Source organism: Ammospiza nelsoni, chromosome 5 (genome assembly GCF_027579445.1).
Source record: "Ammospiza nelsoni isolate bAmmNel1 chromosome 5, bAmmNel1.pri, whole genome shotgun sequence".
Lineage (NCBI taxonomy): Eukaryota > Metazoa > Chordata > Aves > Passeriformes > Passerellidae > Ammospiza > Ammospiza nelsoni.
In genome coordinates this window covers 26,866,829-26,894,069 of record NC_080637.1, presented here as the reverse complement: position 1 = coordinate 26,894,069, position 27,241 = coordinate 26,866,829, and the positions used below count along the sequence as shown (strand labels likewise).

Sequence of the window (27,241 nt, the reverse complement as noted above, 5' to 3'; positions counted from 1 at the left end):
ACAAGCTTTCAGTGCACATTCTGCATGGACAGCCACTCCGGCATGTGAATTTAATTGTAAATGAAATGTGTTGAATTGAAATGTCTGAGTTGCTAAATAGAAATGTGTACAGCACAGCACTGGCAGTACCTGCCTCATCATATGGTCCTGCCAATACATCGCAGGTTTAATCTGGCAAAATTATCTTGAAAGGACTCTCCATGGGCTAAGAGAGGAAGAGCTCCAAACCCCTCCTGTCCCAGCTGTAGGGGCTTACCAGGTACATTATAGCTCAAAAATTCTGACCTATGAAGCAAAAGCTTCATGACTTCAATCCAACTAGCAATGAATTGTACCAGGGCAGAATGGGGGCGAGGGACAGACACCTGATCAGCATCAATTACATGCAAAATCTAATATTAGGAACAGGAGGAAAGGCCAATTAAAGTCAAAAACAACCACAAGAGGACTGATGGAGGATGCAGTGAATAGGGTCAGCCTTTCTTAACCTGCAAACTACAAACTACAAATATTAAATAAGCAGTAAAGAGAAAAGAGCCAGGAGTAATTTCCAGGCTGGAGATGACAATGTGTGTTCAGGGACCTATTATGGCCACTGCAGAGTTTTATTATGGGATGCCTCTGCAGGCTCCCTTTCCTTCATAGGTTGGAGGCTCCATCATCACTATCAAGGACCTGTGTACAAGCTCTGGTCTCCTGCTGCTCCCAAGTTGGACCTGCATGTAAACTGCCCCCAGCTCAGAGAGGCTTAACTGCACCCACAGAATCTCAGGTGACAGGAACAACACAGGTAATCACTAGTCAGGACAAAGTCAGATCAGTACAAGCCTCAGGAGAGCCTTTGTATGAATCCATCATTTGCACTGCTATTTTTATAGAAACATTTGCACCTAACCTAAGCATCAAAGCAATGATTTTTCATCACAAAATTGCTTTTAAACTTACACTGACAAACCTGTGAGATGCAGCTGCAACACAGATATTATAACAAGACTTTTCTTGTATTTCAAACCTATTTAGAACTGCAAAATCTCTTGTAGCATATTAATATGAAACAAGGTTTTCAAGCAGAAGATAGCTGTCAAAGATCAAAGGTAGTGTCTTCGTTAGAAACAGGAGTTTAGTTTGCCAGTTATCCTCAAAAAGCTTTCTAGTGAAATAAATTTCAATTTTATTATTTAGTAGGGTAACAAAACACAGCATGAGTGTATTTGAACAAGCATCTCTGATAGTTACTGCTGTACTGACAACAGCCAATAATTTAAAAATAAGTATACAGACCTCACTAGGAGCTTTTGTTTGGAACTGCTTTTTTGAAAGCTTTGCTCAGAACTGTAGGACCTTTAGAACCATTAATTGCAGAAGAGCAAAAAAACCTAATTTCATTTAAAGGAAGTTCCTGTTCATCTGTGTAAAATAGGGGCTAACGAGATGCTTTATACTCTAAATATATCTTGAACAGCTCTTACAATTTTTCAGTTGTAGGGACTGAAGATCTCTGGCTGTGGCACAGACAAAATGGTACTAACCCAGAAGGTAAACCTTGTGGATGAAAACATTCTAGAAAAAAGATCCTTAGAATACTTTGTAGAATGGGAAAAGAGTTGTGTAGCAACTGCCAGTGGGAGGATATAAAAAAAAAAAAAAGCAGCAGAAGGTGATTTAAACTTTTAACTTGAGGAGAGTGCTAAGGAAGCTTAGCTAATCCCCTTCTGGCAGTTGAATGGTGATGATTTCATAGTCCAACTTCCATGCAATGAGCTGGGACATCTTCAACTAGAGCAGGTTGCTCAGAGCCCTCTCCAATTTTTCTTAAATCTTGCCAGGGATAGGACAGCTACACTCTCTCTGGGCACCCTGTGTTGGCATTCCTACCTTTAAAAAAAGTAAAATGATGCAACGTTTCCTTTTTTACAGTCACTGGATACTCCATATGACTGCCATGACTTTTCAAATATCAAGGAGAGTGGCTTGGCAGCTACATCAGCCAATTCCCTTGGGACCCTGAGATGCATCTTGCCAGGTCACACAGACTTAATTATGTTCAGATTCCTCAGGTGTTACTGTTTTCCTACAGAGGGAGGAACTTTGCTCCCTTCAGTCCCTGCCTTGAGATCCACAGATTTGAGAGGTTGAGAAGAGAGACTTACGGTGAAGACTGAGGCAAAAATATTGCTGAGTACCTCAGCCTTTTCTTCTCATCTGCTGAGACCAGTTTAGCAGTCATGCTGATCACAAGGAGTATGCTTTTATTTTCTTTTCTGGCTGAAATACCTACAGAAGTTCTTATTTTTCTTTGCATTCCCTTGCTGATTTCAGCTCCAACTTTGCCTTTGCCTGACCCCATCACTACACAACTGGGCAATATTTCAATATTTTTTCCAGCACACCTATTAGTACTTTCACTGCTTCTGCATTTCCTTGTTGTCCTTTAGTTTGACCAGCAGGTCTTCACTCAACTATTCTTTTTTCTTCCCTTCCTGATTTCTTACACATTTAATTTAAAAACAAAAATTAATTTTAAAAAAATCAAGTTAAGCAATCTAGGATCATTTATGAAAATTGTAATACAGAAGAATGTTATCTGAGAGAAGGGCATTCTTAAGGACAGCAGCTTAGTAGGACACACAGGCATGCTGCATTTCACAAAGAATTTCATCACTGTAGGAAATGAAATCCCATTACTGAAACAATTTCCTTTTTGTTTTGCCTTTTAGAAGATACTGAAAGACTGACTGGCTGCTTATCAGGGAATATATTCAGCACTTTCAAAAAGGGGGGCAAATCTCATTGACATGCTTGAAGCTGCCAGTGAACACGTTTGAGTTTTAAAGACTGTGACAGCCACCAGTCAGCTGTCTGTTCAGCGCTTTTTCCCCACTGAGCAGATCTTCACTTCTCCATCACTGAGGCAAAGAACAACCAAGCAAGTTTTGCACACATTCAAAATATTTATAAGTAATATACACACGTGACTCAAGAATGAGAAAAGCTTTTATTTAGTGCTTAAATACATACATACAAAGAAAAACTCAGACTGAGACCTTCTGGGTGACATTTGACAAAGAATTATTTGGGGCAGGTTGTATGTCTGTATTTAAGTATATTATAGGGAAGAGGCAGAAAAAATTAAGGCAATTTCTACTATTTATATACTAGCAGCTACTTTATATATTATGACTAGTATTCTTGTTTATGTATGGGAAACTTAATTAAAACAACTCTGCATATGTTAGGATTTTAGGAGCATTGGTCACTTTGGTAACATCACTGCCTTTTTATTATTGGATTAAGTAGACTTGGACATTTAAATCAGAGATGAATAAACTGATTTTTTTAGTACTTCCCTCAGTTACTTTACTTTTATTTTTTAATAAAACATTATCTGCATTTTCAGCTTTACTACAGAAACACTCAACAAACTCTAAGACACACTCACCAGAAAACATCTGATTAAGCAAACGAAATGCCCTTTACAAGGAATTCTCTAATACTTTCATATCTCAAATGGATTGTACATTTACCACATAATACCCAATTGTTCCGTGACTTTTTCTCTTCCTTCTATCAATGAAATGAAAAACAAGCTGCTTTAAACAAGAGAGGAATAAAAAAATTGCAAGCTTTTTTCAACAGAAAACTTTGACTTGTTGACTTTGTCAAACTTCAAAATGAAGAAAATATTTCCAACACAATTGTGAAAGACTGTTTGCTTTAACAGAGCTAAAACATTCATTTGTTAGTTTGCCAGTGTTCCTTACCCAGTTTATAAAAAAAAAAAACTTCCAAGCCATAACTGTCCTTGCATACACCTCCCATGCATCACTGCTACTTATTCTATACTCAGTAGAAAGCCAGCTTATTCTTCAAATACCATAAACTGCAGAAGACTCTTTTCCCTATTCTTCATTTCCAGCAATTTTAAATCAAGGGAAGTACAATTAAATTCTGGCTTGTCTTCCCTTTCCAGAGTTCTCTTCTATTTTTTCCCTCAGTTTCTAATGAACCAAAAAAAATAAGATAGAGGAGTAGAAAGGAGAAGAAAAACAATATACAAGTTCCTTACACTTGTCTAATGAAATGCATCATACCCTTCTTTTCTCCAGTGACTTGTATAAATGTTAATTCCTTCAACAGATAGGATTAAAGTTTTTAAATAGTATTAAAATAGGATTTGAAAAGCAGAGGATATTCCTCCTACAGTACTACAGTTTTGTGAAAGGTCAAAATGCAGGGTTTGTCTTTACTCCACCATATTGCTCAAACATATTTTGTGTAACTAATATATCCAGTGGCAGAAGTTAAATTTTAATTGTTTGTACTTCATATAGTATAAAGAAAAGTTTGGGAAAATTCACTCCATTGCTAAAGGAAGAAAAATGTTGAAGTGTGTCAGATATAGATTTCTTCTCCTAGAATCTACAGCTCTTTACTAACTCCAAGCTCACTGGCAGATACAGACATTTACCATGATGAAGACAACATATTCTATAGCTTTCTTTATGTGGAGGCCTGAATATATGTATTGTTATAACAGCAATAAGAATACAACAACTGGTGACCCCGACGTGATGAAGAACACACAGCCAAACATCGAGAGAAGGTATGGAATTCCCTGGACAGCCGAGAGCTGTGGCAACCAGAGAGCTGACACTGTATAGGGGTATGTGTATATTCTATGTATATATCTAAGACAGCTGAGAGCTGTGGCAGCCTGAGAGCTGGGACTGTATGTGTATTGTAATTGTGTAATTGCTAAAAGAAAAGGGGGGAAATGTGGAGCCCTGAATATATGTATTGTTGTAACAGAAATAAGAATACAACAACTGAAATGTAGTGAGAGTCCTATGTATTAGATAAGCAGATCCTAGCTATTCTAAATGAGTCACAGCTGCGAAGTCCTTAGTTGGCCAGCAGCTGTGGCTTGTAAAGATAGCTGGGATAAAAGGGGTGGGTCAAGAGCCCAGGAGGAGCCCCTGAGAAGAGACACAAAGGACTGTGCTGCAGAGAAGAACAGCTTGGTACAGTATGGGACTTGAGAAATATGAAGACAACATGAATACAACACCTTTACATTTTTGCAGAATCTTTTTCTATGCTTTGAAAGAATGACTGTCTCTAGTCAAAAATCACATAATTGATAATGAATGTTATCACAAAGATAGCATTTTTTGAGACCATTTGTATAAAAAGACAAAGATTCTATTTCTAGCTTTATTTTAAAAAGCTTCTGAAAATAGTAAGAAAGGTTGGTGTGTACTTGGACATGAAAAGGCCTTTTAATAATCCAGATGAAAGCACGATTAGTACATTCAGTAGCTTTGAAGGACAGGATCTGATGAGATTTAACTGGACAGCAAAAGGACATCTAATGAAGTTAAAAGGTGACAAACATAAAGCAATGCAGAGTGATAGGAAAAAAATTCAGTTACTTTTCTTGAATTAAGCATATGAAAGCTTAACATAGGAAACTTAAAAGCACAGCAATATCCCAGGCACCTCATTTTATCTGCTAAATTGCAAAAAAGAAAAAGACCATGTTGAAACAAAATGCAGTTTTTAATCTTGGACAAATAAGTTCGAAAGAATGAAAGTTCCTCTACAAAGCTTAATAGTACAGCTGCATGTAGAGTTTTTAGCAATGACATTTGTCAAAATTTATCACAGAAATAAAAAAGGACCAAAAAATTCCAGGTTAATTATTACAAGCCAAGACTTCTCCAGTCAGGATTGACTAGCCCAGCTCTAGATACCAGTACAGATACCACACTAAGCTTGTGTACAAGGTAAACACTGGTCAATGTAGAACCATTGTAGGGATGCACCAATTCTTTAACCTCTTACAACAGCATATGATTTTAATAATTTGGATGGAAAGGAAGAAATATTAACTCTTATCCTTAAATCAAAGCATGTCATGATCAGCAGCAGCAGTAATGGCACCAGTTCAGATCATAAGCTGAAGAAAAGGATAGCTAACTGATATCTACCTGAGAAATTCTTTTGAGATGTCAGCCAACAGGCCAATGGTTTACACACCAAAGTACATTTTATGGATAAAGACATTTTGAGCTGCAGTCTCTAAGTCACTGAGCCTTTCAAAATCAAATCCCTAGCTGTTTTAAGTCAGAATTATCTTGTCATATTACTATAGACAAAGCTGTATAGAGGAAGTTTGTAGGTAAAATTCCAGGAAGGAAGGCTTGGACTTCACTGAATTGCTTAGTGAAAAAAGTATTCTACAGGAAGATGATGAGATTATTTTAAATGCTTTTGTATCACACTGAATGGATTTTGTCTTTGAATGTACCAAGCAGTTAAGACAACAACTACCAGTAAGAGACTTAGCACAGTTAAGATCAGTGTAGCTTAAATGAAGCAAAGCAGATGCAGTTCTGATCTGGAATGCACAACTAAAGGAGACATGCACCTGTATGTATGCTTACCACACAAAAGTTTAGTCTATTTACAACTGGGAGGCAGTGGGCATCTAGCAAAGCCAGTTAAGTCCTCATTTAGACAAACAGCTGTGCTAGGGTTTATTCCAATTCTAAAAACTCCAGGCAACACATATTAGTGATCAGCCTTATTTAGAGAATTAGATATTTTCCACACTGGGACCAAAGAATGTGTACATGCACGTGTATAACACATGAGCATGAACAGCACTGAAGGCATGCACTGATACAGGTGCTCTAAGTCAAATTTGAAAAGAGATTCCATAACACTGAACTACATAAAATAGCAAAAAACGCTGGTAAAAGTATGCATAGGAAAAGGACTTTCATATTTCATTACCTATTTTGTATGTAAATTTAACTTAGAGTGCTCCTCAAAAGTATACTAGATTTGTAAATACCAAATGTTTAATTTTATATATTAATAATGATGTAGTTGTCAGGAAGTGGTGAACACAGAAACTCAGTGTGCAAGCACAGGTATCCTTCAATGTTGTACAAAGCTTCCTGCGAATATTGGCTGTATATCTGCAGACAACCACACTAGAATGCTGGAAGAGAATTTACCAATGCTTGCATGGAGTCTGCCCTGAAATCCTGGTCAAACCTACAAAAAGCATATTGATTATCCTCACAAGTTGACACTTTCACTGCCTGCCCTTCTTTTGTTGGCTAGAATAAAATAAGTTATCTATTTCACAGACTTTTAAAATCATAGCCCTATACTTTTTTCCATCCATCTACTTCATTTCCTAAAATACTTGGAGTTCTTCATTAAGAAATTCCAACTGTCCTGGACAGTGTATTTGTGGCTTCAGTCTGTCAAAGCTGCAGTGACACAAAACACATTACTCTATAAAAACATGCACTATTTTGTCAGTTCTGCTTTGGCATGTAAGCTGACCCCAGTTACTTTTCACAGCAAAACCTCCACAGAGAAAAGGATTGGTATGACAAAAAAGGAAGGTCAGAGAGAGTTTAAATATACCAGAATAGGAGAGAGACTTAAAATATGGCATTTCTAAGAGAGATACTGCAGTTTAGCAGCATGAAGCATTTCTTATTGAATAATTCAAGAGTCTTATTCACAACACTAACCTAAGTGTTAATTAGCCACAGCAACACCGTTTCAACAAAAATATAAAATAAGATCTAATTAATGACCATTTCTAGTGGCAAAAGATGAAGTTCTCTAATTTATCTGTGAGAAAAAAAAACCCACCAGAAGATAAATAGAATGAAAGAGGAGCTTTAAATTAAAAAAGCATTTCAAAGGCTAGGTTGCTGAGGGCATTTCAGGGCCTAGGGCATACTACTCTGCTTAGTCCTTGAAACTCATCATTGCAAGACTGAGATGATTATTTCTCTTTAGGAGAAATCCCTTCTATGCCAGCACACAAAGAAACTGTACATTATTTAAACTCATGCATGCATACAATTGGACTGAGACAGCAGTATACCAGAACCCATTATTTTTTAAATTTAAACAGTGACAAAGTGAACCTGCATAATTCTTTGAAACTGAGTCAAGAAACTCCTCCAGCAGCTGATTACACTACCCTGCTATAACATGTTTCTTGCAGTTTAGTACATTGTGTTATTTCTCAAGTGGAAAATGAAGGGATAAGAGATCTATTCATAGAACTTAGCAAATTTGATAACACAGAGCAGCAGGTCACTAAATCATAGATAACTGGGGAAATTATTCCTAATAGGAGTTACAGTGTGCTCAGTAAAACTGCTTCCACTGCTATCTAACAGACTATCTACAACACCCATTTTATTCAAATTTCAAATCCAACAGTAAGACAACAAATAAAGCCTAGCTAATAAGCCATAAAATGTCAATTGAATTGCTTGCATTAGGCATATATATAGAAACTAACTTCAATTTAAATGGCACCTGACTTATGCATTTCATTATTCTAAATACTGCAGTTACACCATTTTCATTGTAGTGCTGAAACTGTTTTATTAACTTGTGCTATTGTGCATGTTTTAAGTGACCAGTAGTGCTGATCAAGGATGCAGAAGGACAGATGTTTAATTGGCAGTAAGCACACAAGAGTGAATTCTCAGTTGTCAAGTTTCAGGCAGAAGTTCAAGAGAAAGACATGCCCACAGCTAAAGCTGAGCCTCATTACTGAGTTTCAAATGCCTGTTTAAGACCTCCTCGATCAGTGAAGTATGAAAGTTTATTTATTCTTGCCTCAGAACCCTAGTTTACTTCTGATTTAGGTCCACAGGAATGCAAAGACAGATCTTTATATGGAGAAGATAGTCCCTATTAAAAATCTGAAAGTCATGGGGATGATTTACATTTGAGAAAGTCAAGACTTTTCTTTATGCGTGGACTCAGCTGAAACTAAGATATGAGCTCCTCCCTGCAACATTTCTCAGCAACAACATAACAGCATAATCATGCCAAACTGATCTGCTTGAAAGTATGCTTTGCCTTTAAAGAGACATTTGCTTCCTAATTTTCAGCAACCCACTGAACGTTTACAAAATTTCATTTCAGGGATGTAGTTATAAATTGTTCTATGATCTTCTTCCGCTATTTGCTTCTTCACAATCACACTGACACAATCTTTCCACACTCTTTAGCATTGGTTAAAGTATTTGCCTATTTTGTCATATAATATACACAAAATGAAGCCTCTACATCTATATTATTGTCCATTTCCAGTCATCTCTATTTTGGAGAAACAAACCTCATGAAAGCAGAAGCTGTACAGTATCAGTGAAATTCTGTGAGTCTTTATTTAAAAAGCTACCAGCTCCTATGAATTGGTTCTGCTGGTTATCTTTTTACCTGCATAGAGCTCAGCAGTTGCAGCTTGCATTCACTCATCTTCACCTCTGTAAAGGGGGGTTCCATCTCTCAAAAAAGGCTCCTATAGCCATAGTTGTTTTGACACTGGCATGACAACTATACAATATAATGTAATGGCGCCACTGGGACACGGTTTCTTCTATTTTTATGAAAAAATGGTAATATAAAAATCTCAGGAACTGTTTAAGATGTTTCAGAATGCAGTATTCATTTGAAAATCAAGTAATTTCTCATAAGTTCTTTCTTTTACTGCTTAGCAGGATAGTTTTCTCTTTAACTTACCAGGCATTATAATATTGGAAAAACCTAGTTTCCTTGTTATGGATACTCCATGCGTAAATCTGGATGTATACTCCCTCCTAATTTGTTCTATGTCTCCATGAAGCAACTGAAGAGAAACTGCAAGACCTGAAAATGAAGAGAAAAGCAATGAAAACTTAGACATTCAAACAGTTTATCAGTACTACTTAAAAATTTTATGTATTTGCAAGTATATATGCATTCTTGAGAACAGGAAATTCAGGGGAAGCCAACCTACTTCAATTCTAAAGTGTATTTGTGAAGGGTATCAACATCAAAAAATCAGTAAAGACTTGAAAACAACTACCTATGAAAACATTAGCAAATTATTACTGATGTGTAATTGAACCACAATGACATGAACGAAAATTATATCAGTAGGGACAGACAAAATTTTAACTAAAAAGAGAACTAGAAAGAGAACTAGAAAGAGGTCAATTTGGAGAAATTTTGCTATCAGGGCATTTGGTATCATTTTAATTTTTCACTTCCTTCAACACAACCCTGCCTTTATTGACATGCAAGAAAAAGTGCACATACAATTTTTGCCCTGAGCTATGGGTGAAACACAGAAGTCTCATCACAGTGTATCACTTTGTATCAACTCATACAGAGTTATATAATTTATTCATCTAAAATTTGAAGAAAAAATTCTAGTAAGCTAATAAAATTACTGTCTTAGGAACAGTAATTTCATAAGGACTAAAATTACAATTTTTGTTCAACATTTACCAGATTTAATCAATCATACTCATTATGTTCGCTAGAAGACACGCCAAATGCAAGGGTGGCCATATAATAATTTTCCAATTTTTATTCCTCTAGAACCAAGGAAGCATAACTCCTTCTACTACATCTGCAGTACACAAATAAATTGCAAAGAGCATACTTCATTACAGTTGAGATTAACAAAAGCAACAGGCATGCCTTTTGGTTATTGCAAATATAATCACTGAGGCAAGTGTCAGAATGACACAGCTTGTAAAGATTAATCTTGCCTGACCTTCAGCATTACTACGGCATATCCTGTGTCAACACACAGATCAAGGAGAAGATAAAAGCTTTGTATGCACTCAACAACTGGAGATAAACAGACCACTCAGAAGAAGAGTCATAATGAACTTGAGATTAAGCTGAAGCAAATAACATGTACAACACAGACTGAACAACAAGGTCATCAGTCCTTTTGGCTTTGAAAGAAATTTTCCCTACAACCATATTACTGTTCAACTGAATAAATTTACTTGAAGTCTGGCAGTTGCTAAAATCAGGGCTCAAAACTCCGCACTATGTACTGCCAGTCCAGGCTCCAGCAGATCATATTTATAATCACCATGACAACTTTTATATTTTTCCCCTTACCTATGTTTACATTTTCTTATTTTGGCAACTCCAGAGAAAGTGATACTCTGACCAAACCTTCCTTCTCATAAAAACAGCTCGCCTACGCATCTCCAACTGGGTGCATAAAGAAATCTTACAAGAAAAAGCATTCAGTAAAGTCTTTTCTATTTTAAGGACTGTATTTAATGCCATGGATATTAATTATCTTTATAGGGGAATTTGTTCTATGGTTATACAGTGAACGACCTTTAGGAAGAAGTGACAATCATTATTTGGGCAGGTGAGAAAACAAACCACACCATGGCTAGCTGACAGTACAGAAGCTTGGTACAAAGCAAAATTCAGGCTCTGTTAGAGCAGGTGAAAGGTTTTTCATTGCTGTATGGGAAGAGCTCGGCTGGGTATAGCTCCCTGATAAATATGGATATTTAGACCACCCCAAATCTTGCTGCTTTTATATTTTAAGAAATTGTCATACATACACATGTATAATCATGCCCTCATATGCCCCCATTGCACTGTTTCCTTGGAAACCTGAAAAACCCATTTACTATTGTTACAGATCACATCAACCACAACAGCATTGATCAGATATTGCACACCACCTGGTGTAAAGTTATTGTGTTTTCTAAACAAAGGTTGAAGACTCCAAATTCAATTTTCTTTCAATATAAATTTCATGGCATTCCCTTGAAGAATTTTATTTAACTTTAAAATCAGATGTCAAAAACACCTCATCAATGGCTAAACACTTTTAACTTGAGAAAAAAAACTATCTGTCAAGGATTTTAAGCACTTGCTCATGCAAGGAAAGAAAGATATAGAGCTCTGCATTTCATGGCATTCATTGTTGGAGAATGAAGAGTCATCTTTATACATCCAAAAGTATCAAGAAATCTCTCGGTGAACACACCTGAAACACAGGTTAGTAATTTTACTTATAGTTTAAATACATCTTTGGAATATAAATGGCATGCATTCCCCAGCTCTTCAGAAAAATGAAGAACACTGGATTACAGATGGCAAAGTTACTTAAAAAAATTTGGTTATATGGTGTAAAGAGGCTAGTAAATAAGAAAGAGTGAAAGTCAGCCAGAACGGAAACAAAGCAAGGATGCACAGAGAAGGAAATCTGAACAACCTCCAAAAATCAAGTCTTCAAGTGAACAGTTTTACCACTGAGGACCCAGCTGTCAAAAAAAGGGAATTGACAAGAAGTAGAACTGATAATTTCGGTAAAATGCTTAAGTTGGGAGCACACGTATTCTACCTAATCAATGAAAAGAACGTAATTCCCAGGTAAGCATTCAGATTGCTCTGTCAAAGCTCCACAAATTTTGGAAGACACCCAGGCTACCCTCCATTAAGGGCCTAAAATCATAAGAGGCATAGTGTTACTGAGGTGTGATGCCCACATTACAGAACAGGTTGCCTGAATTCCCCACAATATATTACTTTCAGGATGTTGAGAGGGGCAATAGGAGCATACTGTATATCAAAGGGTTGCCCCCAGAACTGCTTTCACTCTGCTCTCAAACCCACACTATTTGATGACCAATAATTGGCCACTGGTGAGCTGTCCACAGGCCTCTAGTACCATCCTGTGCCAGTACTTCCAAGGTGTGTTATGGTCACATGTCTTTATTCTTCTGTGTTCCATGTTAGTCTAGGGTTAGAGCTGGTTAACTCTACACTAAGTACATGTCATAGGTATTTGTTACATACAAAGCATACATCCACCACACAACTGCACAAAACTAAGCAAGAGCTATAATAGGGCAGATAAAATTGATTATTTTGTAATTTGATATATGCTTTTACAAGTCAGAACAAATCTCCTGTCAGAACAACACAGGGTAAGACAAGTCCAGGCAGTCAAAGCCAGATAGCTAAAGAGGACCTTGCTGTCAGCCAAACACAAAGCCTTTGGCCAGTTGCAAGCCACAGCAATCCCATATTCATGGGTTTATAAAATTGCAATTCACTTCCAGAAGAAAGTAGACACCCATCATGACTGAGGAACCATGCAAATGTAATAAAAATCATGGGGAAGAGGTACTTTAAAAAAGATGGAATAACTCACAGAGTCTAGAGTTTGTATGCTTATTATAAACTGAGCTACCGGAATCAATAAGCATTAGCTAACATAATTCAAAACATACTGAAACATCACATTCCGATTTTCAGAAGGGTGCAGATTCAGCCTAAGAGGGACTCCCTCAGGCACATTGCAAAACAAAGGAGATTGAAGAGGAACTCACAAGCTGAAACACATCACCCTTAAACTAAAAGAGAGGAGCTTCAGATCAAATGTGAGGAAGAAATTCCTTATGGTGAAGGTGGCGAGTCACTGAAAAAAGATGCCTAGAGAAATTGTGGATGTCCCATTCCTGGAAGTGTTCTAGGCCAGGTTAAACACAGCAAAATTATTAGTTTTAGAAAAACATAGAGCATTTTGATGGGACAGCTGTTCACAGACAAAGCAAAATAGAAATGTGCAGCATGTCACCATACACTCTATCTGACTGTGGCTGATAGGACCACTACACCATTTATTACACCTGGGAGCCATCAAAAACTTCCTAACTATACATTTTCCACTTCTAGAATATTAGGAGCTAAAACATAACAAAAATTATTATCCAGTCTCTGAAGGACTGGCACATTTTTTTAATAATGTCTGTAGCCTAGCTTTGTCCCCTCAGAAAAAAGCTTCAATTACCTCCCCAGTGATAATTAAAACATCTTGTGTTAGCTATTACTCTTTATTTACCCCAGTTTTGAAACCACTACAACAATACTCTGTAAGGCACTGCAAATAGATATGCTTTTATTTCTTTTGCAAGCACATGAAATTTCTTACTATTAACTTGTACTAAATTTGAACCCAAGACAGATTTTTATTATTTAGATGAAAGGCAATGCAGAAAATTGTCAATCTGCTGAATAAGAATACCAGATTTTTGTTAGATTTGTCATTTTACCTTCAAACAGCTTTTGTGCTGCATTATTTATTTCTGCACTTAGTTATGACAAAAGGCATCTGTTCATTATGCTTATAGACCAACTTTATTTGCATTTGGGCTTCTGGGGGCAGGGGAAATAATTTACAGTCAGCTTCTATCTACTGGCAGCAGAGAGTCCTTGATCATATTAAGAAGAAAATGCCTAGCAGCTGCTCAGAAAACTGATAGAAGAAAAAAAAAACCAACCTCGGACAGAATGTTATTCAGCACTGTTTGTATTTTAAGAAAAGTAATAAAATAAGGCATCTGTCCAAACAAAACTGCCGAAAGATGATAAAGCTTTTTGAGGGCTTACAGGTGTTCCAATTTCCAGTAGTGTTTTAAGTAACAAGGTAAAAAGGTAAAGGTAAAACCAGCAGATTTGCACAAACAAATGGTTTACTGATTTAATGTGATCTGGGACCAACAGTTGTATAAATCTTGGCCACAGAAAACTCTGAGTAGAAAATCCCACAAATTACAGTCTGGGAATAGAGAGGTAAAGAAGGAGAGCTAGATTCAGTCCTTGATGGCCTTTTTGAAGATTTCATTCTGATTAATTGGAATTATCAAATTAAACTTCAAACTCCTCTTTTCCTCAGTTTTAAATTCTGAGGTTTAGCTCACTAAAAAAAGAACGCATCAATGCCATTGCAACACTTTGACAGCTTTCTTGGAGCTCTTTTGTCAGGATTTTTGTCAGAAATGCCCTCAAGGGTATAAAGTAGGGATGTTTTTCTTCCTCAAAGGGAAGAGAGACACTTAAATGCAAATGAGATTTAGTTGTCATTCAAAACTGGCTTGGAATTTCTTTACAAGGTAGGTGAGAGAACCTCAAGTATTTCTTGCCAGACTTACCACAGGATGAAGGACCAAAAGGCTAAGTTACTATTATAAGCATCTAGCCTAACTACCCTATAAAGACAATAAAAATTTCAGAAATATTGTCTCCAGTTCTTGCCTTAACAACGTCACTGCTGCCCTTTTCTATTAACAAGTCACTGGGCATGGCAGCACCCATTTGCACACTACAGTGTTACACTGCAAAGGTGAACCATCTTGCACAAAGATTTTTTAAATTACATTTATACAAACTAGATGGTTAGCTAGAATATTATGGAGTGTGCAAAATACACAATTCTGCAATTATAAGTGGTTTATATTGCTTCTAGTGCAAATAAAAGGTTCCAAGGAAACACTTGTTATTTTCTCCTTCATGAAGTGCAGTTCTTCATGGAAACAGAATTGTATTAGAAATTTAGCTATTTGTATTCCAGTTATGAGTCTTATTTCAAAGGAAACAGATGTTTAATAGGTATCTGAACAAAATGTTAAAAATCTAATCCCCACCAACATAAGAACCTAGGTAACAATTGTAAACAACTTATAAATATATTCTTTGAAGAAGTTAAAATCTTGTGTATGTGCTATATTAATAATTTGAAAAATTTTGTTTTGAAAAATTTTTATTTTGAAAAATAAAGATTTTGTATTCTTTTAGTATATTAAATGAAGGAAGTCAACACTATATCCAGCAAGTAGAAGAAATTTTTGGAAAAGGCTTATAAAAACATAATGCAACTCCAAGATAGAAATATGAACCAGCTATTGTTACTATGCAGCCTTACCTAGGAATTTCTGGGTTTAAATTGAGAGCCACTTGAACCACAGGCAGCAAGAGTGTGTCCAGCAGGACCAGGGGAGGGTTTGTTCCCCTGTCCTCACCTCAAATCCTGTGTTCAGTTTTGAGGTCTTCACCACAGGAAGGAAGCTGAGGTGCTGAAGCATGTCCAGAGTAGGGCAGTAGGGCTGGCGAGGGGTCTTGGAGCACAGTTTTTATGAGAAGCAGCTGGGGAGCTGGGGTTGCTTAATGTGGAGGAAAGGAAGCTAAGGGGAGACCTTATCCCTCTCTACAACCACCAGAAAGGAGGCTGCAGTGAGCTGGGGGTCCATCCCTACTCTCAAGTTACAAGTTGCATTGGAAAAGGCTGCCCAGAGAAGTGCTTGGCTCACTGTCCCTGGAGATATTTAAAAGACCCACTTGGCAGCCCTGGGTTAATGGTTGGACTCCAGGATCTAAAAGGCCTTTCTCAGCCTAAACAATTCTATGATTCTATTATTGAACAACAAATCATAGTTTCTACTGAATAGATAATCTCCCTGGCAGTACCACAATGGCACATTTTTCATTCTTCCCTGAAAACAACATGAATTTGACTCTATTACACCCTTATCTCTTCAGGGCCAAATGATCTTGGAACAACACTTCATGTGCAAAATTCTCTATATGAGTAATCTTTTGGCTTTAGCATTTTTTGAGAACAAAAAAGAATGCCTTAATTCATTGTATACATAGTGAAGCACATAAGAGTAGTATTCTTATTTTAAATGTATTTCAAACAGCTGCCTGCAGTGACAACTAATTCTTAAAGACATCAAACTGGAATACACAATCTCCTTGTCACAAAACAAAGATTAAAAATGACAGATTTATAACTTTTCCTAGAACTAGAGTAACTAAGCAAATGCACTTGCTGTTTAAATGTTAGTGATGTGAAATAAAAAATACATTTCAAAGCAATGCTGACACCTGAGAACCTTGTTGATAAAACGCAAACATCAGAAATCTTTTCTGTGATTAATTATATGCCCAGGAGTTGCCTAAAAGCTATGTACTTCATTCTGTTTTACCTCCTCAGTGAAGTTCATGCTATCATTCTCCGGCTATCATTCCTCCTCATTGCTCCCCAGTCATTGCTCCAGTCAATTCTTCACTGTAAGCCTATGCTTTCTTTTTGGCTAAAACCCATAGCTCTCCCTAGCAGGGAATGCACATTTAGTTTCCCATCTGAGATTTCTTGTGGTGGTTCACAGGAAAAAGCTCTCCTTGCAACAACTCTGAGTGTGGTAATGCTGTGAGCTGCTGGGGTAGTGTCACGTAAACACAGATTACTTCTGGTAGCTAGAAAATACTTAAAGTCACCACAGCTCTACTCCTTTTTTTAAAATTTATTCATTATATTTTATATGTATTTTATTTTAATTATATACAAATTTTAAAACATATATAAATATATATTATTTTATATGCATTGTATTTATTTTTTAATTTATTTATTGTAGACATATACTGAGCAAGCAATTCCCTGCTGCATTTGATCTCTTGTAGCTCTTCATTTCACAAGTGTGAAAAAATGATGCTCCCTGATTAAGGGGACTCTGTAGTTTCTCCCCTGCAAGGTAAATAATGACACTTAGAGGCTTCCTGCCCCAAACCAAGGAATTTGTAAGCCAAAGCTTACTTTTTGTGAAAGAGGAAATGAAACAAAGTACTTGTTCCCTTAAATTTCTCAGTGTTTGACAGTAACCATGGAGAAATTATATCATCAGAGTGCCAAGGGGCTGCTGAATGCAGGTGAACAGGCATGAGAAAGCCCCAAAGCACATATCACTGTTTCTAACCAACTGTGTCCATTGTCATCCCTGCCCCAGAACTTATATCTTGTCAGATGAGCTCATGCAGTGGGCTGGTCTACCTCGTGTCTTTTCTGACCAAGCCTTATATGACCACTGAGACAGAGACTCAGTGACAGGTATATGGTGGAAAAAAAGTCCCACATATGAGGTAAAAATAGTGCTGTACACTGAAGGATGTTCTATGAAGCTTACTTTAGGTTGGTTGAAATAAAGTTAAAATTATTTGCCTTTGAATGAGCATCCTCACTGAACTTCAAAAACGTTTGATCTCACTCTGAGGTCGGTTCCTGTTTCTGCTGGTGTTGGACCACATAACTTGCTGAGGACCCTTCCAGCCCAGCTTACTGTGTGATCTGATGAATAACATTCCTCCTTGAGATGACAGATTGTCCTTCTTCATGGTGGTAGTGTTGGCAAACATCTGTCAACACATGGGCTTCAAGACCTCCTTGCTTCAACCAAGGAATTCTAGTTTCAAGCACTCACAGCAATTAATGTATAATTAACAGTGTTCCCAGTGGAGCTGCAAAGTAAGTTTGGCATTGGTACCACAGAATAAACCACACTGTCCTCAGTACAAATGCAATTAGGTTACATCAGTCTTGTCTAGTTCATCAGAAAACTCCAAGATAATGGCACAAGGAAATACTTTCCCACTACATAAGTTATTTCCATGGACTTCACACGAGTTCAAAGCTACAGAGCAGCCACAGGTATTTATAATTTCTTACATCAGTAATTTAATCTCTATAGGACTAAAAAGGATTTTTACCTCCTTTGCTGTCACAACTGAAAATCACATGTATCCCTTCCTCAGCTTCCAAGAATTACTGCATGAGGCAAGACTTTTCAAAACTTGTTATAAGGAAATCCCAATCAGCATTTACAGAAAAGCTTACACTTGAAACTATTAGGAGCCTAAAGGGAAAAGCAGAGTAAACCAGAATGTCTTGCTTCCCCTTAAAAGTAAGTCATTCAGTCTTTCTTTTCATAGGAGTGTGAAGAAAAAGAAATTCATAGTGCATTTCATGGACATTTAAATATGATTTTTATCAGGTAACTCAATGGGGAGAACATTCATATATGTCATGAGATCCAGGCTTAAATCTTTCCTCTGAGAGACTGGTAAGAGGACATGAATATAGATCACACTTAAGAAAATTATGTGCTACTCAGAAAGCTTTAGAGCCACTTCCACTTTCCCCATGGTATCATGAATATTTTCAGATCATATACAAAGTTGAACAGTTGCTGCAGGGAAGTTGGAGAAGCCAAGCAATTAGTGTGCTCATCTGGGACATGCAAGACTGGCTGAAAATCCTTTTCCAAATCAGATCTCTGATTCCACAGATACAAAAATAGAAATGTGCTATTTTCCTCATAAAACTGATGCAATTAGGTGTGATGTCTATGCAGGAATATTAGGTTTTCCACTGTTTTTGAATTTAATATTTAAAACAAAGTAACCAGCTTCTAATTCTAAGAAAAAATATTTTACAGAAAATAGATTTTACAGCCAACTCTGCTCCAGATGTTACTGAAATCTGGTTTGTGTAATAATGACATTCCACAAATACCAGAAACTCTATGTAAGAAATAACAAAGCTACTAATTGCAGCAAAGCTTGTACAATTTGGCCTTTGCAATATTCATTTCATCCCTTACACCAGGCACCCAGGTGTTTTCCAGCAACATGATACCTTACACCAGCTGCAAAGACCAGTGGTGAATGGGAATTGCATCCACTACCTGCTGCTCCACTCTGTTAGATTGGAAATTCTTACAGAAAACACATTCCTGTTCCCACTCCAGCAAAGGATACTAAATTATCCATGAGAATGCACCCTTCCTTCCATTCCTGCACCACTGAGAAGAGGAATGGGGATGAACGTCTGTGCCCTGCTCCTTTTTGAACTTTATAAAAAAAATGACATTCATTTGACTTTATTTGATCATTTTTAGACACAAGCTGAGAGTAAGATGCGAGAGGATTCTGTACTTAAGAACTGCCATGAGTTCAAGCAGAAAAGGTAAGTTTTTGGCACTGGGGGATTGAGTGGCAAACACAAATGCTATAGTATGTCACTATGCATTTTACATGCAAGACACTCAAAGTACATTTTGAGTTCCTTTTCAGATTGCCACAAAAAATGGAAGATTTTTTTTTTCCTGAAGAATATTATGAACTATCTGATAAACTATTTTAGCAGGGGGACACAACAATTTGTGGGAACTAAAACATGTAAAATCTCCTGACTTGAAAGAAACTGTACAGGAGTATGAAGAGGGAACAAGCTTGGAGAACAGACAATAGTCTGAAGCATCTTTGCTGTTGTTTTTACCATGCTTCCTTTTTAAGTATTTTCTAAGTATTTAAGGTGATTTGAAAAGGGCAAGTGTAATATAAACCCAAAAACATCAAGTTTTCCTACATCTGGCACATACCTACAACAGTTCCTAAGGGAGAGAAAAGACATCTCTCTCCTGTAATGCAAGGTGTTATCTTTTTTTGACAACAACAAGGTGGCAGCCAAAGCTAATGAGGCTTCAGAACCAGCCACAGAACACTACCACAGAAAAAGACAGCAAATAAAAAATAAAAAGTAGTGTAACAACAATATTTTCCATGAGGTGTCAGCAGAAGTATCTGAACATATTGCTAAAACCTTGCAAGTGCTTTTTCAGGCTGCTAAGGAGTCACAGGAGAAAGAATTTCATGTGTGTGCTATAAATAACCTTCCATAGTTTATCTTTCACTTGCTCAGTGCTGGAAGTGGCATTACTGCTCACTTCCTCCTTCTCTCTCCAGCCTTCACATCCACTGCTGGAGTTCTGTGCTGCTCTTCCCTCTTTGCCTCCCTTACCCTGAAAATTCTTTTCAAAATGCAGCTAATCTTCCATTTGCTACCTTTAGTTTCCAGCCTCCTGCAACATGTAAAAACATTCACATGCCACATCTTTCATGCTGAATATTCACATAATTTAGAATATTCAAATGTATCCAATGTCTCCTAAGAACTGCACGTTTAACTGTGAACTTTAATTTCATGAGAGAAGAATAGGATTAGCAATGTATCACAGAGTAAGCACACATTATATGGACAGTCAGAACAATGAAGAATAAATTTTTCTTGATGAATATGATTAACACACATTTAAGAAGCCAAACATTAAACTTACTCAGTAATGTGTCTATTTTCAGTACATGATTTTCATACTTATTGTCCAATAAGATCCATGATATTCTAAACCTTAAATATATGCATATATTGGGCTAGATTCTATTATGAGAAAATAATCAAATTAGAAATGGCTAAATATATAACTTCAGTCTTGATAAATGAGCTTTTATGTGCTTCTTGGTTATGCTCTAAAGATAGCTTAACATACATTTTCAAGACAAACATTGTGCTTGAAATCAAGTTAAAGAAGCCTGCAATGCACAATACAGTTAAAGAAGCCTGAAGTCTGCTACAGGAAAGGCATTACAAATACAATATACTGAAACCTTGAAAATGAGATTTCTCTATGGGCATATTTCAACTAATTGACATTTCACAGGGAAAACCAACATTTGAATACAGGGACAATAGACTCATAAGCCTACATTTCAGGTTTCATTTCAAGTTTGACGGCCCCTTTGAATGACAGAATTCAGAAAAAGTTAGCAAGTTGATATTGAAAAAAGAAAACAAAAAACACAAATTCATCATCTCCTGTGAGTCAAACCACCATCTCCTAATAGCAAAGGTCAGTCGTGTCCCATTCCTTAAGTCTCACACCCCAACTTATCTCAGACAGTTCCAGTAACATACAGCTGACCATGGGGACTATTGGTAAATTCTGAAATTACGACTCTTTGCATTTGCTCAGGTGGAATGCAAAGCTACCAGCAGGAATGCAAATTGCACTTCCATTTTCTTCTGAAGTGTAATAGATGATTGTTCTGGTTTTGGCCATGAGGGGTGAGGTCTGGAGCCTTGTGGGCTTGTCTGGGTTGCTGTTCTAGAGCAGCTACATCATGGATGGTGTGGAAGTAAGGAACTCTGGCTTCCAGGAAGGAGAGGTCAAGAGAGAACCTGGAGGGAGGGGAAACTCATCCACCATTGCTGATTGTTGTCCTTGGTGAGCATTTGCATGTGAATCACCCTCTTTTGTACACTTTTGTTACTAATATTGCTGCTGATTCTGTTTCTTTCTCTTATCTCATTGCTCTTTCCAGTGAATTGTTTTTATGCCACCTCAGGATCTCTGCCTTTCGTATATCCCACCAGAAGGGGCAGGAGAGTGGTTTGCTTTTTAGTGTGAATACTAAACTGGGGAATACCATTCCTAAAACACGACAGCAATGTCCATGGCAAATTTTATACTCCTGGTGAAAATGTGAAGAAGAAATGTCAAGCAATATGGATCAATAATTTGATCAGCTCCAGAACTAAACAGAACTCCAGCAAGCTGTAGGTCTTCAGCACAGAATAAAAGTTTATATTATATAGCTCCTTGAAAAAAATTAACTTATTTTTGTTATTTTTAAATGCACACATGAACAGCAGTATTTTACATTTTCATCTGACTATTTTTCTCTATGTGCAAAAATGTTTCTTTCATAGATGTTAGTGATGTTAGTCTTTCTACAATAGAGCTATTTAATTTGCAAACTAAAAAACCCCTAAGAATGCAAACAGAAAGGCAGCAAATGACTCACCTGCATTGGAGCCTGTCAAGTTGTAACGTGCATTCAGCTTTTTAATGATATTTTCATGGATCTGATACCAGTCACTCTCTGTGTTGCACCTAGAAAAATTATAACTTTTTAAATTCTGAAATGGGAACACAAGTTCATCAGACCGACTTTCCAACATATCCCTAAATAAATCCTCTTTAGCTCATGAATCAACTAACACAGTGGGAGCTAACAAAGCCCCATGGAACCGCCTGTCTCAATGGAAACAGTGCCCTTGCCATTTGAGAGAGGCACCATGAAACACCTGCTTCCTGTGGCAAAGGATAGGAGAAAGATTGGAACAGCTATGCTGAGGAGCTCAGCCATGACCAAATTAATTTCTGTATAGATCTATCCTTCAGGGCTAACCCACACAGAAATCTGTCTTGTGACACTCCAAAGGAGACACAGGACTCAGAGATGGTCTTAGTAAACAGAAAAATCTGTGCCTCAAAGTTACTTAAAAAGGTTGTTATCTTCAGGAGGTAGTGAATGAAAGAGCAAATTACATTTCAGTATACATTTAGAAAATAGCTGGTTTTCCATAAGGAAAACCTGACTGTGATGAAAACCTGACTCTAATGATCTGATTTCTAGTGATAATTCTTCTTCCACTGTTTTTGTTATCTTAAATCTAACAGGCAAATTTTGTGAAAAACCCAAAATATATTTGGTAGACAAAACTAACAATCTGTTAACCAAGAGTGAACATTTATCTGACTTTAATGTTCTGGGAGTCTAAATAAGAGCCAGCCCACCTGCCCAGTGTTGCACTAAGCTGCTTTTCTGCAGCACGGATTCCAGCAGTTCTAATTCACTACAGATGTAGACAGAGGAAAGACACCCATGCCTTCAAGATTTCAGTGCTACCCCTGGGAAGGGCAGAGCTTTATCACACACATGACAATACGTGTCCCAGACCACTCTACAAAACAGTTCTTACTCTAAAGTCCAAGATCAGCAGGAAGTTGCATGCAATAAGTTACTACTAGAAAACTGAACTTTCTGCCAATTGCTATCAGCCAAAATCCATTACCTAATCAAGCACTCAATTCTAAATCTACTTTTGATTTTTCATTCTCCAGCACTGTCTTCTGGAGAATTTTTGTTATTCCTATTATATAGTTGCTTCATTTCATAAAAAGATACTCTGCTGTTTTGTTTTTCTTTTCTGTAGCTACAAAGTACTTCCACTAGATCCCTTGGCAGCACAAGGCATTAAAATTAGTCCAAAAAGCACTTTATGTTGCCATAATAAGAGAGCTCCAGAATAATGTGAAAAATGCTGATATATACACAAATACCTCAAAGCATGTGACCTTTACCTTTACTATTATCCCACTTTATAAGCATACCTCTAGAACTAGCCAAAAATTCCACACTGTGATAGAAAAAAAGCCAAAAAACCTAGCAACTGTGCATTTTTGGAAAAGAAAGGAGATAGAGCTGTCCAGTCACACTGCATTTAACACCACTGATTCTGATGCAAATGACTCGAAGGTACTTTCAAAAATTAAGGAAAAAACATCTCTTACATGTATACTTTTAAGACAAGGTCATCCTTTGAATCTCCTGCCAGCAAATCTGCAATACTGAGGACTGCACAGCCAAAGGGCCGCCTGTATTGGACATTGCAGGCGTTTTTCTTTTCTCCAGCTCCCATTCGTCCTGCCAAACAAAACAGACATTTGGTGCATCACCCATGGAACTGTGTCTCTCCAAACCACAGGAGGGAGGCAGCAAGCAGTCCAGCTCAGACAACGCCAAGTGTGCTCCCATTGGGAAAATACCTGGTCCATCTCTGTGCTAGATTCAGACAGCAAATGGTACAGCAAGTCCACTAAGCATGTGGTGACCCTGAAAGGTCTCAGACCAGAGGTTCTGCTCATCCTCTCATGACCCTCACTCAGCAAACACCACTTTGTAACACCCAGTCATAGAATCCTCATGACACTATCAAATTAAATTTAGAGCTCAAACATGACAGAGTGTTCAACATTCACTGTCTGGTAAGAATTATTTTACTGCGGTTGTTGCTACCTATCCTTTATGTCAGAAGTGTGATTGAACCATTACCATTTGGTAATCAAACGCTCTTTCCTTACAGGCAACTGGAAAGCATGGGGATAATTGACCAGTTGCAGAAAAATAAAGAGATGAAACACAGAGAGAAAAGATGAAAAAGGGCAGAACAACAATTCATGGCAAGGAAAGAAAGAAGGCAGTCAAAGAAAAGAGATGCAAAACAAAATTTTTTTTCTAGCCTTTTTTATTTGATTTGAATACAATTTATCAATCTTCTCACTGTGTTCTGGCATTTGAAGCTGCCCTCTTTCTATCAATTCTATTCAATTGTGCACTAGCAGTTATTTATCTTTCCCACCAAGTCCTTATTTCTGTCAAAAACACCTATGGCTGCAGTTGCTGCAGGACAATGCCTCCTCCAAATATCCCTATGCGTCACAGCAGCTTGAAGAGTAATTGTTCATTTTCCCACCGCAAAGCAGATAAATGTTGCTTCAACTTTTTCATATTTCAGTGGTTCACATATGAACTTCACTGTGAATATATCTGAAACTTATACAACTGGAAAAATCCTACTCTTTAATATTTTTAAAACATTTATTCTTCTAACTGTACTTACATCAGAATTTACCATATATATTCTAAAATCTTGTCAAAAAACCAAAACACTGTATTTTGATGAAATACCAAATTAGCATAAAAATGCATGGAAAGTTATTTCTCACGGCTGTAAAATAAAGAAACAATTCAGTAACAATTTGTTACTTTATATCAAATTGTTTCTGAACTCAGCATAAGTTACAGTGACTACACCTCAAACCAAAATGCCTTTCAAAAATAGGAAGAAAAGTTATATTTAGTACAGCACCGAAGCAACTAGAGGCAGTTTACAAAGAAAACATATCTAAGAGGTCAGAAGCAGACCCAAAGATTATTGCTTCACATCAGTACAGCCCAGAGGACTTCTTAAAATAAGTACACAAGCATACACTTTTCTTCTTCTCCACTTTTTCTCTAGAGGACTTGATATCTGTCTATAGCATTAGAGATTAAAATGTTTATGAAATATTGTCCATTTTTCCCCTCTCCTCCTTTTTCAAGGAGTCAGGGAGAAGACAAAATTCATCTGAACAGTATCAGATATACATCAGATATTAGATACAATGAGGTACACTAAATGCCCAGACAAGCTTTTCTATGTTCAAAGGATGCTTGAAATTACACTTCAGAATAAGAATGGACTCCCCAATGACAACTCCATCATCCTAACACAGTTCATCTTTGACCCTTTCATTTTGTTTTGTGATAGCGACAAAGTACACTGCATCTACATTCAGTTAGCAATATACCTGATAAATAATGTAAAACAAGGCTGAGAATTCCAAGCAATTTTTCCAACAAACAACAGGCATTTTCTTTTCCAAAAGTTTATTCAAAAATCGAGCTATTATAGCAAATCCAAAAGCTAGCCCCAAGCAGTTTTCTTTTATCTACTGCCAAATGTCTAACAAATAAAACATGATACCTACCTATTCGGATAATGTGCACAGTGATATAGATGTCCTTCCTGAGTTCACTGCTACCCAAATCCTGCACAAGATCAGAACCTCATTATTTATGACTCCTAATTAAAATGCAACATTTAAAGAGACCTGTACACGCTGCTTTCACTGTCAGTGAGTTCATTTATACAATATTAACAAATCACTTCAACACTTTAAATTGGCAGCCATGTGTTTAAAATGAGTGTCCTAAAATATCCTGGTTAGGATTTGCTGTAATGTAGCAAAATCAGTGGGAGGGCACACAGACTTGCTGTGTGCCTTGAAGAGCAGTGATGCATTTGTGCAATTCCAAATATTCTGGAAGTACAGAGAGTGCTGCACAAGCAATTGTTTGGGTGTAAAAAGTACAAGGAGGAAACATAGCTGGTCTTTGTTGCAGAGAGAATGACTGGTACATATGCCTACATGGAAGTTCAATGAGTGTCCACACACTGCCATAAAACATCCAAACTGGGGGTTCACCCATGCCCTTCAGCCCCTCAAACCAGCCTTTAGATTTGATGTTCATAGCAAGGTACAAGCTTAGGGAGCAGCCCTGAGTCAACCACACAATAACAATTTAATCCAACTTCTATTCTCAACATCCAGCACAAAAAAAAAAAAGATTGAGATGAGGAAGAACTCACCACAAAGAGAGAACAGTGTCTTTCAGGCTTTTCTGGACATTTTGGCAAACCATTTCTATTCAGTCTTAAAAAAAATCTTTCACTGTAAGAAAACAAATATGACAGATATGTTGAACAACACTACAGCAAAAGTAGATCTCATTTTGATCTTATTTCCAGATTCAACCTTTCTCAAGATAAAAACAAATGAAATAATTTCTTTCTGAAAGTCTCAGATGTATGAATGAAAAAAAAGGGAGATGCTAGTGAAGGGTGGTGATTAACTTAATCACCTAAGAAAATTACTAAAAACTCAATACAAAATAGAAGACTGATTGTCATTTGGAAGAATGATATTGTACATCCTAGTACACAGAGAAACACAAGCAATAAAATCCATTTATCCTAGAACTAAAATTAGATGTGAAGTAAGTTGGTATTGATTCTTGTTAAACAAATGTCAACATCGCCATGTTTGTATTCAACCAACATTCTTTTTCATATGTAGGATGATGATTGTAGGACACATTTTACTTACACAGCTCTGTTAAAACCTCTTACTACAGAACACTGATTTTCACAGTTTTATAAGAGTCTTAAAGTTCCAGCAGGGCAAATTTCATTTTTGAAATCCTGTTTTGCAATCAACACCCCACCCTGTGGGCTGTTAAATGCTACAGCTGATACAAGTATTAATACTGCTAGTAGGGAGATGCAGAGAATTCTTATTTCCAAATAGAAGAGGGCCCTAGAGCACACTGGAAGAGAAATTATTTTTTAAAATATTTCCATTAGATAGTAGGATTTAGGGATAAACTCTAAACTCTATGCAAACCTGGCAATTCTTGCATGGTAATATTATGAAAAAGGCAACCTTCCATGCTTTGGAAAATTTTCTCTAAG

General features: G+C 37.0%; 1 protein-coding gene across 1 annotated transcript in view; it reads right to left on the bottom strand.

The window, feature by feature from the left end:
• The window catches only part of DOCK4 (dedicator of cytokinesis 4), a 223,293-nt gene that overhangs the window by 85,753 nt on the left and 110,299 nt on the right, over window positions 1-27,241 (bottom strand). The window contains exons 9-13 of the mRNA XM_059471869.1: window positions 26,360-26,441; window positions 25,698-25,758; window positions 23,679-23,811; window positions 22,126-22,214; window positions 9,577-9,702 (exon numbers count right to left, since the gene is read on the bottom strand). Of these exons, the coding sequence (XP_059327852.1) occupies window positions 9,577-9,702; window positions 22,126-22,214; window positions 23,679-23,811; window positions 25,698-25,758; window positions 26,360-26,441 (491 nt within the window). The remainder of the gene's footprint in view (window positions 1-9,576; window positions 9,703-22,125; window positions 22,215-23,678; window positions 23,812-25,697; window positions 25,759-26,359; window positions 26,442-27,241) is intronic.